Source organism: Sus scrofa, chromosome 4 (genome assembly GCF_054392235.1).
Source record: "Sus scrofa isolate SSC_HxYL_T2T_F1_AM1 chromosome 4, Sscrofa_HxYL_maternal_Yorkshire_Landrace_v2.0, whole genome shotgun sequence".
Lineage (NCBI taxonomy): Eukaryota > Metazoa > Chordata > Mammalia > Artiodactyla > Suidae > Sus > Sus scrofa.
In genome coordinates, this window is record NC_139386.1 from 122,903,439 (window position 1) to 122,916,704 (window position 13,266).

The window sequence follows — 13,266 nt, forward strand, 5'->3', positions numbered from 1 at the left end:
GTGTAGGTCACAGACGTGGCTCAGATCCCATGTTGCTGTGGCTGTGGCGTAGGCTGGCACCTGTAGCTGCTATTCAACCCTTACCCTGGGAACTTCCATATGCTGCAGGTGCAGTCCTAAGGACAAAAAAAGAAAAAGAAAAAAAAAAGTAAAGGAGTAAGAAAAAAATAGCCGACAGCTCCTGGGGTCCAAGGCAGTGAGAGGGACTAGGATTGTGGGGAAAAGTCATTGCAGCTGGGGAAGGTTATAGGAAAACTCTCTTCTCCGGGGAATGGGAAGGAATACGTGATAGAGCTAGAACTACAACTGGGGAGGGGGTGGGGGCCTGGAAAGGAGCCAGCCCCAAGACCCAGGGACTTGGTATCTGCTGAGACAGAAGCTTCATCAGAAGAGCAGAAAACTCCCCTCACCTCCTCTACAAGGCTGGTAAATATTGAGTAGCAAGGAGCAGAGATACTGTTGGAAAAGTTGCAAGAGCACAGAAACGGGCCCTCTGTGAGTACAGCCCACAGGGGAGACCCAAAGCAGAGGCTGGAACAGATGCTGTGAAACCCCTCTTGACAAACCAGCCTCACCAGAAACACAAGGTATCCCTGGGGGCATCTGAAGCCTGGTGCAGAGGGTAACTACAGCGAGAGTACACCCCAAACCTTAATTCCTGACCAGGCTAATTCCAGTCCTCACACTACCAGCCTAGCGGAAGGAAATATACACCAATTTCCAGGTCTAAAGCTCTCTGCCTGGGAGTTCCTGTCGTGGCTCAGCAGTAACGAACCTGACTAGTATCCAAGAGGACATGAGTTCGATCCCCAGCTTTGCTCAGTGGGTTAAGGATCCAGCATTGCCGTGAGCTGTGCTGTAGGTCACAAACACACGCCTCGGATCTAGTGTTGCTGTGGCTGTGGCGTAAGCCAGCAACTGTGGCTCCAATGTGACCCCTAGCCTGGGAACGTCCACATGCCACGGGTATGGTCCTAAAAATACAAAAACGAAACAAAACAAAACAAAACAAAAAAGCAAACAAAAAAAACTTCTCTGCCTCAGCATCTTCTGTCTTATAGCTTTCAACCCAAAAAAGTATGGAAAAGGTGAGAAAAAAACAACACACTGCCAAGAGACAAAGCCCAACCGGAACTGGAAATGGGCTGATTAAGAGGTGAAGGCCTCTGCTGGAAAAGATGGGCAGCATACGAAATCAGCTGGGTACTTCATTCAAAAGGCGGAAACTATAAAAAAGAAAGGAGACAATTCCAGGCTGGGGGGAATACATCTTGGAGACCGTTTGTGATAATAAAAGTAAAGGGTGACGAAGAGCGAGGGGTCAGGTGACTGTGCTAACTGTTTACCGAGACAGAAGGCACAGGAAAGCTGGTTTGGGGAGGAACGTCCAGCATTTGAGATTAGAACAATTGAGTGTAAGGGATTGGTGGAACAGCCCAGAGAGTATCTTCGATATCAATGGTAGCAATTTCAAGTTCAGGAGAGACAGGTGCGCTAGGATCAGCAGGCTGCAGAGGGTTATTTGATCATTGCTGATATTTCCTCAAAGAGATTGTGTGCCCTGAGAATGGGAGAGAACCAAAACTGAAAACACCAGGAAAACCTTTGAAGGGTGGGCAGAGGAAGAAGAGCCCACCACGGAGACCACAAAGGAGCAGGAAGAACAGCTACAAAGGACGTCCACAGTGCAAAACGCTGCCGAGACATCAGTGAGATGAGAGTCGTCTGTATTTGGCAACAATGGTGTCACTGAGAAGCTAGAGACGGAGGTAAAATGAGAGACAGAAAGTGGGTTGGGTGAACAAAAGTAGGTAGAGACAGCAAGAGAGAGAGTACCTCTTTCAAGAAGCTAAAGGTAGGAGATCCTGTCGTGGCTCAGCAGTTAACGAACCCGACTGGTATCCATGAGGATGCAGGTTCGATCCCTGGCCTCACTCAATGGGTTAAGGATCTGGCGTTGCTGCGAGCTGTGGTGTAGGTCACAGATGTGGCTCAGATCCCACATTGCTGTGGCTGTGGTGTAGGCCAGCAGCTATAGCTCCAAATGGATCCCTAGCTTGGGAACCTCCATATGCCTCAGGGGTGGCCCTAAAAAGATGACCCCCCCAAAAAAAAACTGAAGGTAAAGAAGCTAAAAGTAAGAAGAGCAATAAGGCAGCACCTGGGTGGAGACTGCTAATCAAGGGAGGATTTCTTTACAGTGGACTCAGCTTGAACATACTATAGTGCTATTGTGAAGAATTTAGATTGAAGGAAGGAGAGAGAGAAAGAAACTTCACTGATAAAATGGCTTCGCGCAGGGAATCAGTGTCCCACTGTCAACTGAGTCTGGCAGGCTCAGCATCTACCTGGTGTCGATGATGTGACAGGAGATGTGTCATATTGAACAAGACACAGCCCTTGTCATCAAGGACTCTACGGCCTAGAGAGGCGTAGAAACCACTCATCAAATAAAACAATTGCTACATAGCACGATAGGAGCTATAGGTCAATCACAAAGCACTGTAAGCGTGTGCAGCGAAAGTACCTAATTCAGTTTTCGGGGGTCAATTTCCTAACGCCAGAAAAATGCAAGGTGGCAAGAAGGAATCACCTGCTTCCTAAACAAATGATACTGTTTGGAAGTTCAAGAGGCTACGGAGAACCCTGATCATTCTAGAAAATGCATTTAGCTCTTGTTTTTATAAATGTTTATGGCACTTACCCCTTTTGCTTCTGGCCACTTATCCCGATTATAGTGAAAGAACAACCGTGTGTGATTATTTGTGTTGTGTTTCTCTCTCCTCCTGGACCTAAGGCCTCTCAAGGCAGGGACGACACTCTATGGTTTGCACAGGTACATAGAGCTGTCTTGTGATAAAGGATTGGAACCAAAAGCGTAATAATTACGCCTCCCCTTTCCTCTGTGGGGAAAGTCAGAGAAGGCATCCCTGGAATGTGCTGGGCTTAGAAGGAAAACATGTTAAAACCGACGCTCTCTGATTCTTGGCTGCAGGCTCTGACGGGGGTCTCTTTGCCAATGAAGCCTGGACACGCTGCTTACGACCCGCCCTCGAGATGCAAATGCATCAAGCTGGGCTCTATTTTTAGCCACAGCAAATTGCCTTCGTTGGTGCTTTTAGAGGCTCATCTCTGCCAATGAGGTCTCTTGTTCTTACATTTTGCAGCGTTGAGACAGCTTACTTTCATGAAGAACAAGGACAGTCTTTAAGACAAAAAGCATCTCTCCTTTAATCTCCACTCCAGCTCGAAGGTTCAAAGGGCCTCTTGGGGGCTGCTTGCTGCGATTTCTGAGAATAGGGATGGTTCTTTGTGCTTTTGGTCATGACACTGCAGAGTCAGACCTGGGTGGGGGAAACTCCGTCCAAAGAAGACAAATGAAAATTTGACTGTGAGTCTCGTCGGGGCTGTGGTATTACACGCAAATCCATACAATTGGTTATGAAGAAGCCGACATTGTAGAATTATAGGGTTTTGTTTTTTTTACTATATTTGTAAATACAATTCTGTCATATAAAAATGAGCTACAGGCTCTCGTAAACAAGCCACAGTTTATATAATGTCTCAAAGAGGACGCTGTGCTTCAACGTCAGGTAGTTTGGGTTAATAAATGATGTAGACAAGGTCAAAGCTGTCGGCTTAAGTGTGGTGTCAGCACAGAGGAGAAATTCTGTGCTGAATCTTTTTTTTTTTTTTTTTTTTGTCTTTTTTTAGGGCCCCACCTGCAGCACATGGAGGTTCCCAGGCCAGGGGTCTAATCGGAGCTACGCTGCCAGCCTAGGCCAGAGCCACAGCAACAGAGGATCCGAGCCACATCTGTGACCTACAGCACAGCTCACGGCAATGCTGGATCCTTAACCCACTGCAACCCACAACCTCAGGGTTCCTAGTCGGATTCGTTTCTGCTGCACCACGACGGGAACTCCCTGTGCTGAATCTTCTCCATGGTGGGGAACAGGTGACAACGGGGTAGGGTGGTGGTGGCGCTGTGCTGGGTATCAAGTAGGCTGAAGTGGGAAAAGAAGTGTAGCTTTTTAAGTATCTTTGAGGTATGATTTTATATTTTTAAGAGTATTGTTTTGCCATACAAACACTAAAAATTAAAACTTGGTATACATTCTTTTTTTTTTTTTCTTTTTACCAATGCACCTGTTATGGTTGGCATATGCAGGTTCCCACACCAGGGATTGAGTCAGAGCTGCAGCTGCAGCCTATGCCACCATCTCGGCAACATCAGATCCAAGCACATCCGCAGTGTACCCTGAAGCTTTTGGCAACACTGGATCCTTAACCCAATGAGCAAGACCAGGGATGGGACGCACATCCTCACAGAAACATCAGGTCCTTAACCTGCTGAGCAAGCCCTAGCAGGAACTCCAAAACTTGATATACATTTCTTAATTAGTAAGGATACAAAGAAAAAGTTTCTAAATCACTAAGCCTTTTGTGTTTAGTCTAGAAGGACAGAGGCCTCAAAAAACTCATAAAACTGGCTCTAAGAAAATATGTTTGGATCAATACCATCTTCCCTTCCCACCTTACTTTATCTCTTTTTCCATCTTTTAACTTGTTTTCTTTGCAGTCAAACACACCATACACAGTCTTGCTTCTGTGTCTGAGGCAGGTGGAATAAAGCCCCCCCCCCCACTCCCCAAAGGATGTCATGTTTTAATTCCCAGAACCTGTGGTCATGTTCAGATTTTGGAAGGCATCCTATGGTCTCTCATAGAGTCTTCTCTTCCCCAAGCCAAGCATCTTCTTCAATGGTACATAGAACATGGCAAAAATTATTCTTGCCTGGATCTGGATACTCCGCTTTGTTTATGGCTTGAGTCTGCCCATAAGGTCTAGTGTAAAAGATGCCTGGCTGACACTCCCTGATACAACTGGCAGTGACCTAGTCCCAGAAACCAGGAGGCATTTCCCCAATAGATAAAACCGGTGATGAGATGCGAGAAGACTCCAAGAAGGTCCCTGAATGAAGGAGGCTCCGATACAGAACGCGGGCCATGTTTAGAAGGCAGTGCAGGGACCAACGTGGCTACAGGGAAGGATGCAAGCAGGGGCGAGAAGATTGGGGAACTTAGGAGGGGATTCCACACCTGACAAAAAACTCTGATTTTATTGCACAGTGCAGTACTTCTCGTGCTCTGGAGTCAGACAGAGCTTCGAGTCTCAGCTCCTGCATTTAAGTTGCTACACGATGTCAGGCACATGACTTTTCTTTCTTTCATTTTTTTCTCTTCCTTGCTTCCTTCTTTCTTCCCTCCCCCAACTGCCCACTGACCCGTTTAGCTTCACTTTTTTTTAACTTTTCATTATAAAAAGTTTGTGTAAAAGATACACATGAAACTTTGCAAGAGAACCATGCAGTACTTCCCCTGTCCCATCATTCCCCTTCCATAGCCTTCGACATCCCACCTCCCTCGTTTCACGTACACGCTTCCCACCCCAACCCACCAACCTCCCCATCTACAGCATCAGGCCTGATGTGGTCACGTACCTGAGGAAACCCGATACGTGGCACCTGTTTCAGGACTCCCTTGAGGTGTGAGGAGCTAGGGAACAGGATGCATGTGAAGGCAGCACAGCCTATAGGCTCAAGATACTGGGGTCCCCACCTGGGTCTCTGTGCTTTAAAGGGGCTGCTCCCACCTTCCTCTGGCCGCCCCCCTCCTCACAGAAGGGGGTCCCAAGGAAATGTGCACACCCAGAGCTCACGGCTCCTTCCAAGGCCGTGGTACCGGATGCCCAGAATGGCCTGCCTAAATGGCCCAAGGTCACTTCCAGGACATGCTCTACCTAAATGGCCCAAGGTCACTTCCAGGACATGCTCTACCCCTGCCTGTGGACTGCTAGATCCTGGAGGCAGACAAGGTGGTGCGTTAAGAAGTGGACGTGGGCAGAGCTTGGACCTGTGGGCTGAGTCCAGGCACGCGCGTGGCGGCCCCTCAGGGTACTGAGTGCGAGCTGAAAGGCAAAAAGGGTCCACCCCGGACCTTGTTCCTGTAGACCACGAGCTTCCATCTAGAGAGGCGTCCTTGCCCCACACCCCACAAACATTAAGGGCAGCCCTCTGATAGCAAGGGACACCTCCAGGTTTTCTCAACACTCTTGAATTTAAGTATGTGTCACTGATGCCCTTTGTCAAGTCAGCTCCTAGGACTGCCAAAGAGCCAGGTAAGCCACGTCCAAGTCCCTGGGAGGATGGAATGAGGGTCCCCCATGACGATGACATCGGCCGATGTGTTTGTCTTCAGAAGAGTAGGGTTGCACTGAACCCAGACGCCATGGCAGACCAAAGGTCCTTGGTGAGCAAATCTTTTCAAGGGCTTTCTCTATCAGAGAGTGAAACCCCACAGGCTTTAAAACAAAAACCACGTGCAGGTGTCTCAGTACAAAACAGCATCCTTGTTTACGCACATAACTTCATTTTGGCAGCAGGGAAGTGCTAAGATGAGTCACGCTTATTACAGCCCACCATTTAGCCATTCAAGTCCCACGGGGAGAGGGTGCTATATGTCTTAACAGGCATACACCTAAAGAAAAACAGTAGAAAAGCCAAAGTAGGGCAGCCCACAACAGCAGTTAGGATTTTTTCATTCCTGAGTGGATAATAGGTAGTTTCATTTAAATAGGAACCCAATCTTCATTAACTTAATTTGTTACAGCAGTAACTCCAACTCGCAGCTATTGCCCAAGTAAGGCATTTTTAGACACCTCATTGCTGCTTCAAAATTAAAAGTGAATCAGTCCTGTGGAGTTAATTACCAGTAAATATAACCTGAAGTAGGTCTCCCACGTGGCACCAAGCCTGCAGAAGGTGGTTCTCAGTGTTATAGCCAGGAACACTGCAAGATATCAGGTAATTGAAAAGCTAAGTTGATATGCTTGGCAAATGTTTATAGGAAGAGCAAGGAAGAGCGTTTGTAGCATCCAGAGAGAGAAACAAGGGTAAAGAGCTAATTAAATGAAGACCCTTTTGATAGAGATTTAGAGAAGCATCCCCCCAAAAAAGGAACATTCAGCTCTCTGTTGTTACAGTCTATTCCCCCAGATCGATTATACTTACAGAAAGGAAATTATATCTATTTCTTTTAATGCTGGTATACAGGGTCTATTGAGTTATAAAAGGTAAAAACAGTTTTACAAGCTAAAAGTAATATTAAATAAATAAAGCCAGAGCAAAGACATTACTTTCATCACCAGTGCTTTTAGGTACACTGTTAAGGTTATAGTGTTCTCAAGGAGATATGCAAGAAGACCAGAGACAGAAGGAAAAAACTCGGAGGAATAGTTGTCTGAACTTTAATTGATTATTTGAATGGAGAAAAATGAGAACAGATGAAACCTTAATAAGAGAGAAACGGTGCATGCACAAAGGGAAGAGATTAATAAAATGACTGCTGATCTATCGTTAGTGATGAACACTGTTGTTTGGTTTTATTTTTCTACAAACATGTCAAAGTTTCCTGCAACTCCCGTAATTATTCAAATGCACAAGTGTTCCCACTAGCCTGGCTTGCAACAAAGCAAGCTGGTTTTTTTCCTGAATTCCACAGTTAACCGAGGCTGGTCAGCCCCAGATTTAATGCGCAGTCGGAATTGCTGATAGATGATTATTTTGTTTCTTTACTCCCACTTTAATTGTATAAAGTCATTTTCAACAATTTTGCATTCCAATTATTTCTAAATAAATTTAGTAAACTGAAGACAAAAATGGAAAGCCTCAGATCATACATTTTAGAACCGCTTCCCACTTGAACTGCTCATTTTATTATAACTTGAGTTTACTACACATTCTTTTAACAGATACGATATTAATGTTAAGTGTCATGGTAATACATTTGAACTACATAAAAAAAGTGTCACTTTCCAATGTGTGGCTTGTCTAAAGCCTAAAAGAGCACACAGATGGCTTTGCAGAGCCAAACCATATTATTGATCCATCTTGACTGCAGTTCCATTTGTAAGATAAAGTCCCACTTGGGAGTTTTCTCCTAAATTGGGTCAAGACAAGAAGAACGCTAGGCAGCCAGAGGTGTCTCTGTGTCTCTTTTCAAATAATTGATGGCCACTTCTTGATGGCTACTTCTTCTGGTGTCTGGAAGAAGCAAAATGTCCTTGTCAAATGGGTATTGCTTTAGTATACCACATGCCCGATAAGTTCTAGAATCTAGGAGCATGCAATAGAGGTTAATATCAGCTATGCAGGCATGGTATTATTAGTGTTTAATTATGTCATGTGCATTGAGATATTTTAAATGTTAAAACAGAAGGACTTAATTCTCCTTAGCAACCATTATGGTAGAGGATGTTCACAGCTGCAATCACATTCATAAGGCAAGTATATTGATGATAGAATGAGGGTAGCAACAAGTGTGCATGCTGTAGAAAACCTGAAACTGGTCCCTAAAATAGATAACCTCTTATTTATTTTTTTTTCCCAAATCCCACTGCTGGCTCAGACCATCAATCAGCAAATGGAAATTTGTCACGTTATTATTCAATACCATTGTCAGTCTTACAGGTGCAAAAAGGAGTATAAGATACTAAACTGGGGTGTTTTCTTTCTCCTGCACTGGCTAAGATTCTATCTCATCCAGGAATAATTTTACTTCATAAAAACCCTTTTAAGAATAAAGGGCTTGAGGTCTTGACGGCAACTCCTACTGATGCGCACATTTGCGGCTTCGTTCTTCAGGTTAATACACAAACGCTCAATTATAGCAGAAGCATCCTCAAAGATAGGTTACTTTCTAAAACGCTTCATAAATACTGTTTCTTTCATCAATATTATTTCCTTTGATTCCTGCTCACTCAAGGCGCTTCATATATATTATAAGACGATGGAAGTGGGAATGGAAACAACGTTATCAAAGCTGTTTTCCAAAAAGAGTGTTGAAATAAATTAGCCGGTTCTTTCAAAACGTCAGTATCCAAGTTCCTGACGTTTCCAGTGTTTTGACTTCAAGATTTCTCTGAAACACGGAAACAAAGGGTAAAAATCAGGTAGCCGTCGAAAATGACTTCGAGAACCCTGTGCTGGGAGAAACCCTGGTCCGGGGAGCCCACTGGGGCCGAAGGCGGAATCGTCGCACACATCTGTTCGGGAGCTTCGCCCGCGGGAGGCTTCGTTCAGGCAGGGGATGCTTTACAGGGGCAGGAGGACGTGATGACCAAGGACGTTGGAAGCCGGGGATCTCCGCTTCCCGGGCGTCTGGGTCGGGTCACCAGTGCTGGCCGGCGGCGCGGGTGCCCAGCTGCGCCTGGGACACCGCGGGCACAGCGGTGGCGGCGGCGGCAGCCGCTGCCGCGTCGCCGACGCCGGGCAGGACGGAGCGCACGGAGCGGCGGAACTCCTCGTTCCTCCACGTGTAGAGCAGCGGGTTGAGCGCGGACAGGGCGCAGCACAGGAGCCAGCTGGCCGCCTGCACGCCCCAGGGCACCGGCAGCGAGAAGCCGCTGGCCAGGCTCACCCACACCAGCGGCTGCGTGGCCAGCAGGAAGACGCAGCAGAGCAGCAGCACCGACAGGCCGCTGAGACGCCGCTGCGCCCGCCGCGGGTGCAGCGCGGGGGGCAGGGGCTGGGCCTGCGCCGGGTGCGCCGCCCCACCTGGGCCCGGCGCGTGCGGGGCGCCCGGGAAGGCGGCGGCGGCGGCCGCGCAGCCGGGCAGCTGGTGCAGCAGGTGGAAGTTGAGGACGCTGACCCGCTTGACGCTGACGCGCACGCGGCGCACGATGCCCAGGTAGCAGTGCAGCAGCAGCGCCGTCTGCGCCAGCAGCGCCGCGGCGGCCAGCAGCGCCGGGTAGTGGACGCGCGGGGGCGCGGCTCCGGGCCGCGGGGCCCAGGGCGGGAGCAGCAGCACGAGGCCCAGGGCGAGCGCCCAGGACAGCGCCAGCATGCCCGCCGTGTGGCGCCGCTGGTACAGCGCCTGGTAGGTGGCGGGCGCCCGGGTGATGAGCAGGTAGCGGTTCAGGGCCACCAGGCAGTGGGACATAAGGGACACGGTGAGCCCGAGGCCCAGCAGCCCGCCCCGCAGCAGGCGGTAGCTGCCCCCGGCGCCGTCCCAGTCCCCGGGGGGCTCCGCGGAGCCGGCAGGCAGGAGCCCGAGCACCGCCTCCTGTGGCATCCAGAGGGCGCAGACGCTGAGGTCCGCGGCGCAGCCGTTCACGATGAAGGCGTTGCTGGTAGTCTGCAGCTTGCGGAAGGACGACACGAGATAGATGACCATGCCGTTGGCCAGCGTGCCCCCGATGGCCAGGCCCGAGTACAGGAGGGACACGGGGATGCGCCGGCCCGCCCACGACTCCTCTTCCTCGCAGAGTAGCAGCAGCGACCCCCCGGTGGTGGAGGAAGTGGACGTGGAAGAGTTGGTCATTCTGGCCAACTCTTCGCACCTCGCTGGCTAGCGTCGGCTTCTCATTGCGCGGCCCATCCTGACACCCGCCTGCGGGGAGGGCAGAGACATCCCTTCAGCCCTCTGCCACCGACACAAAAGACTGGAGCAGAATAATGGGCGGGGGGAGGGGGAGAGAGGGAGCTAGAGGAGAACGGGGGTGGCTGGTGACAGGTGCCTGCTTCGGGAAAGTCTCCAGGGCCGGGGAAAGGCCTTTTTGCATTCAGCAGGCACAGGGAAGCCCTGGGACAGAGGGATGCAAAGAACGGTCTCCCCTTCTCCCCCTAAACATACACACACGTACACACAAACACAGAGGAATATTGCCAGATGGAGCCCCTTAGTTTCCAGGAAAAAGCAGAGACATCCCGCCTGGGGAAAATACCCGGGGAAAGAGGTTGGGGGGTATCTTATTCCGGGGCTGGTCCTTCGCTGGTGGTAGCAATGGGAAAAATGCCAGGAACATACCTCCTCAGCAGCAGCATCTGTGGTCCCGGAATCAACAGGAGAAACTCAGCTGGGATCAGTGCCAGGAGCAAGTGCCTCCTTCTCCAGCGCAGCATCCACACACATGGCCCTAAGCAGAAACCAGCAGCTGCAGGGAGACTTCTTCTCAGCTGGCAGCAGGGCTGGCGAAAGTAAAGCGGCGGGCTGCAAGCCCCGCCGGTGGGCAGGTAGGCAGGCACCAGCCACCAGGATGCTTGGCTGCAAAAGCAGAAGCTGAGCTCAAGAGGAGAGCAGCACCCTGTGCTCAGAAGCACGAGTGGTGGCTGATGTGGTGAACCCACTCGAAGCTCTCTGCTGCTCAGTTATACATCACCCAGGGAAAAGGCAGCCTTTCCACGCTTGCATGAATTATTCAATAGCTTCTAACTTGTGAAAGGAAGAAAAATATCTTGCTCAGAAAGTCCTGTAATTAACAAGTTTCTCTGTCTTTTCTCTGTCTCTCAACTGTCCTGTTTTTCACCTTGCTTCATTTTTCTTTCCTTCCTTTTTTTTTTCTTCCTCCCATCAGTGCTAGAATAAAATTTCATATACCCCTAATGTATTTCATCACCGTCTTGTGCGTTCTGGGGGTGAGATTTTTCGGAGAGATAAATATATTCCTAATATCCAGGACTCATCTCTTCCATCCCACGGTTTCAGGGAGAATTGCTTTACATTCTAATTGAAATTCACTTTTTCTCTGGTAAAGTGGGACATGGGTAATTATCCACAGAAAATCCCCAGGTCTCAAATCATAATTTGAACTTTTTTCTCATCACGAAACTCCTTTCCAGAGCGGCTTCTGTTTCAGCAGTGAAGTAGCTAGGGGGTAAAAATGGCATGATCCGAAGGTTACGTGCAAGTTTGTGTCCAGGGGAAAGCAAGGGGCCTGGATGATCTCCAGGGTAAACCAGAAAGTGTCCTCCTCAGTGCTGAGCTTGGTACCCCATGGTCTGTCTGAGATGGAGATTTGCAATTTGATGTTGGAAGCTTCCGAATGGGAAACTTTTCATAAAAAGTAGTCACCCTCTTGCAAATCATTTTTCAATGGCAAAAAATCCCTTATTTGAAAACCTAATGCCATACAGAATATGGTGACATGGCATCCTGGAGAAAATGCTAGGTGGGGTTTCAGGACCCCTGAGTCCTAAGCTGGCCATCCACCAATGGCCCTGTGATGGATCGTTCTCATCTTGTCAAATACGTTTCACTCAGTGACGTCCAAGGCCCTTTCTGTTTGAACGTTCTATGAATCCCCAAGCATAAACTTGACATTGCTCCAACCTAGTCTGACACTTGAAATACTCCTACTCTGTCTAACGTGTAATGTGGTCCGTCTCAGGTTAGGTGGGAATTTTTGCCAATCTGTCCCCAAGTGTGCCTCGTCAGGGCAAAGCACACATTCACCTCCTCTGCTTCCCTCTGTCTCTTTCAAAACCAGTGCTCATTAATGACTGTTAACGCTAAGCAGGACTTGATGGATTTGGTCCATTTAGGTGATGTCCAAATGGAATTAATTGAGTAGCAGGGTTTTCTTTTGCCAGGGTCTCTGCCTGTTATCTGTCTTTCTTGAGGCTTTGAGGACATCAAGTATAGAAAGCTTGCAAGAGATCCCGCTAAACATTTGTAGTTAGGACTTGTTGCAATAAAGATCTCTTCTCACATCTGTGGGGTGTTCAAATTCCAGGTCCTTAGTCCAGGCTCCTGCTTTACATGAGAACCAGACAAAGTCCCTGCCGGGGGAACTCCAGTGCCTTGCAGTCACATGCACAGTCGCACGTGCTTCTGCCAAGACCCTGCCTTCTTTAGCCCTGGCCTGGCAGGGGCCAAAGTTTTGTTTGTTTTGTTTTAAGCTACTGAACTTACATAATATAGGGTGGGGATTTTTTCTGTCTTCTTCTCAGCATCAGAGCACTACTTGATTAGAATTAACATACTATTGAATTAACAAATGGATGCATGTATAAATGATTGCATGTGTTTTTTCCATAGTGAAACCGTGAATAATTTTCATTAGCATCTCTTTCCGCCTCTCCTCGTAGGAACTCACTCAGTGAACTGCCCCCTCTGATGCATCTCCAGTCTCTCTACTCTCTGCTGCTTGCTTTCCACTGGCCACAAAAATGCCGATTTCCCTGCAATCCAGTACCTCTTTCCTGCACTTGCCCTCCTTCTCAAAGTGCCTACACAGCTTTTCCCTTTCCTGGCAAAAGTGCTCTCTTTCTGCTTCTACTTCCCTTCCTCCCACTGAATGCCCACCCCACGCTGCTTTTGGCTTTTGCCCCTGAGATACTTTCCAACTGGCCAAAGGTTGGCCCATGGATAAAACTGCCTACTGGACAACTCCACCTAGGTGTTCTGTGGGCATCTAAACCCCAAA

General features: G+C 48.6%; 1 protein-coding gene across 1 annotated transcript; it reads right to left on the minus strand.

Moving 5' to 3' along the window:
- Positions 1–5,103: 5,103 nt before the first annotated feature.
- On the minus strand, positions 5,104–11,185 carry GPR88 (G protein-coupled receptor 88). Its single transcript, XM_005663636.4, has 2 exons — positions 10,869–11,185; positions 5,104–10,451 (listed from the first exon to the last, which is right to left on the minus strand). The coding sequence occupies exon 2, from the start codon at positions 10,380–10,382 to the stop codon at positions 9,231–9,233; it is 1,152 nt and encodes a 383-aa protein (XP_005663693.2). The 5' UTR covers positions 10,383–10,451; positions 10,869–11,185; the 3' UTR covers positions 5,104–9,230.
- Positions 11,186–13,266: the final 2,081 nt, after the last annotated feature.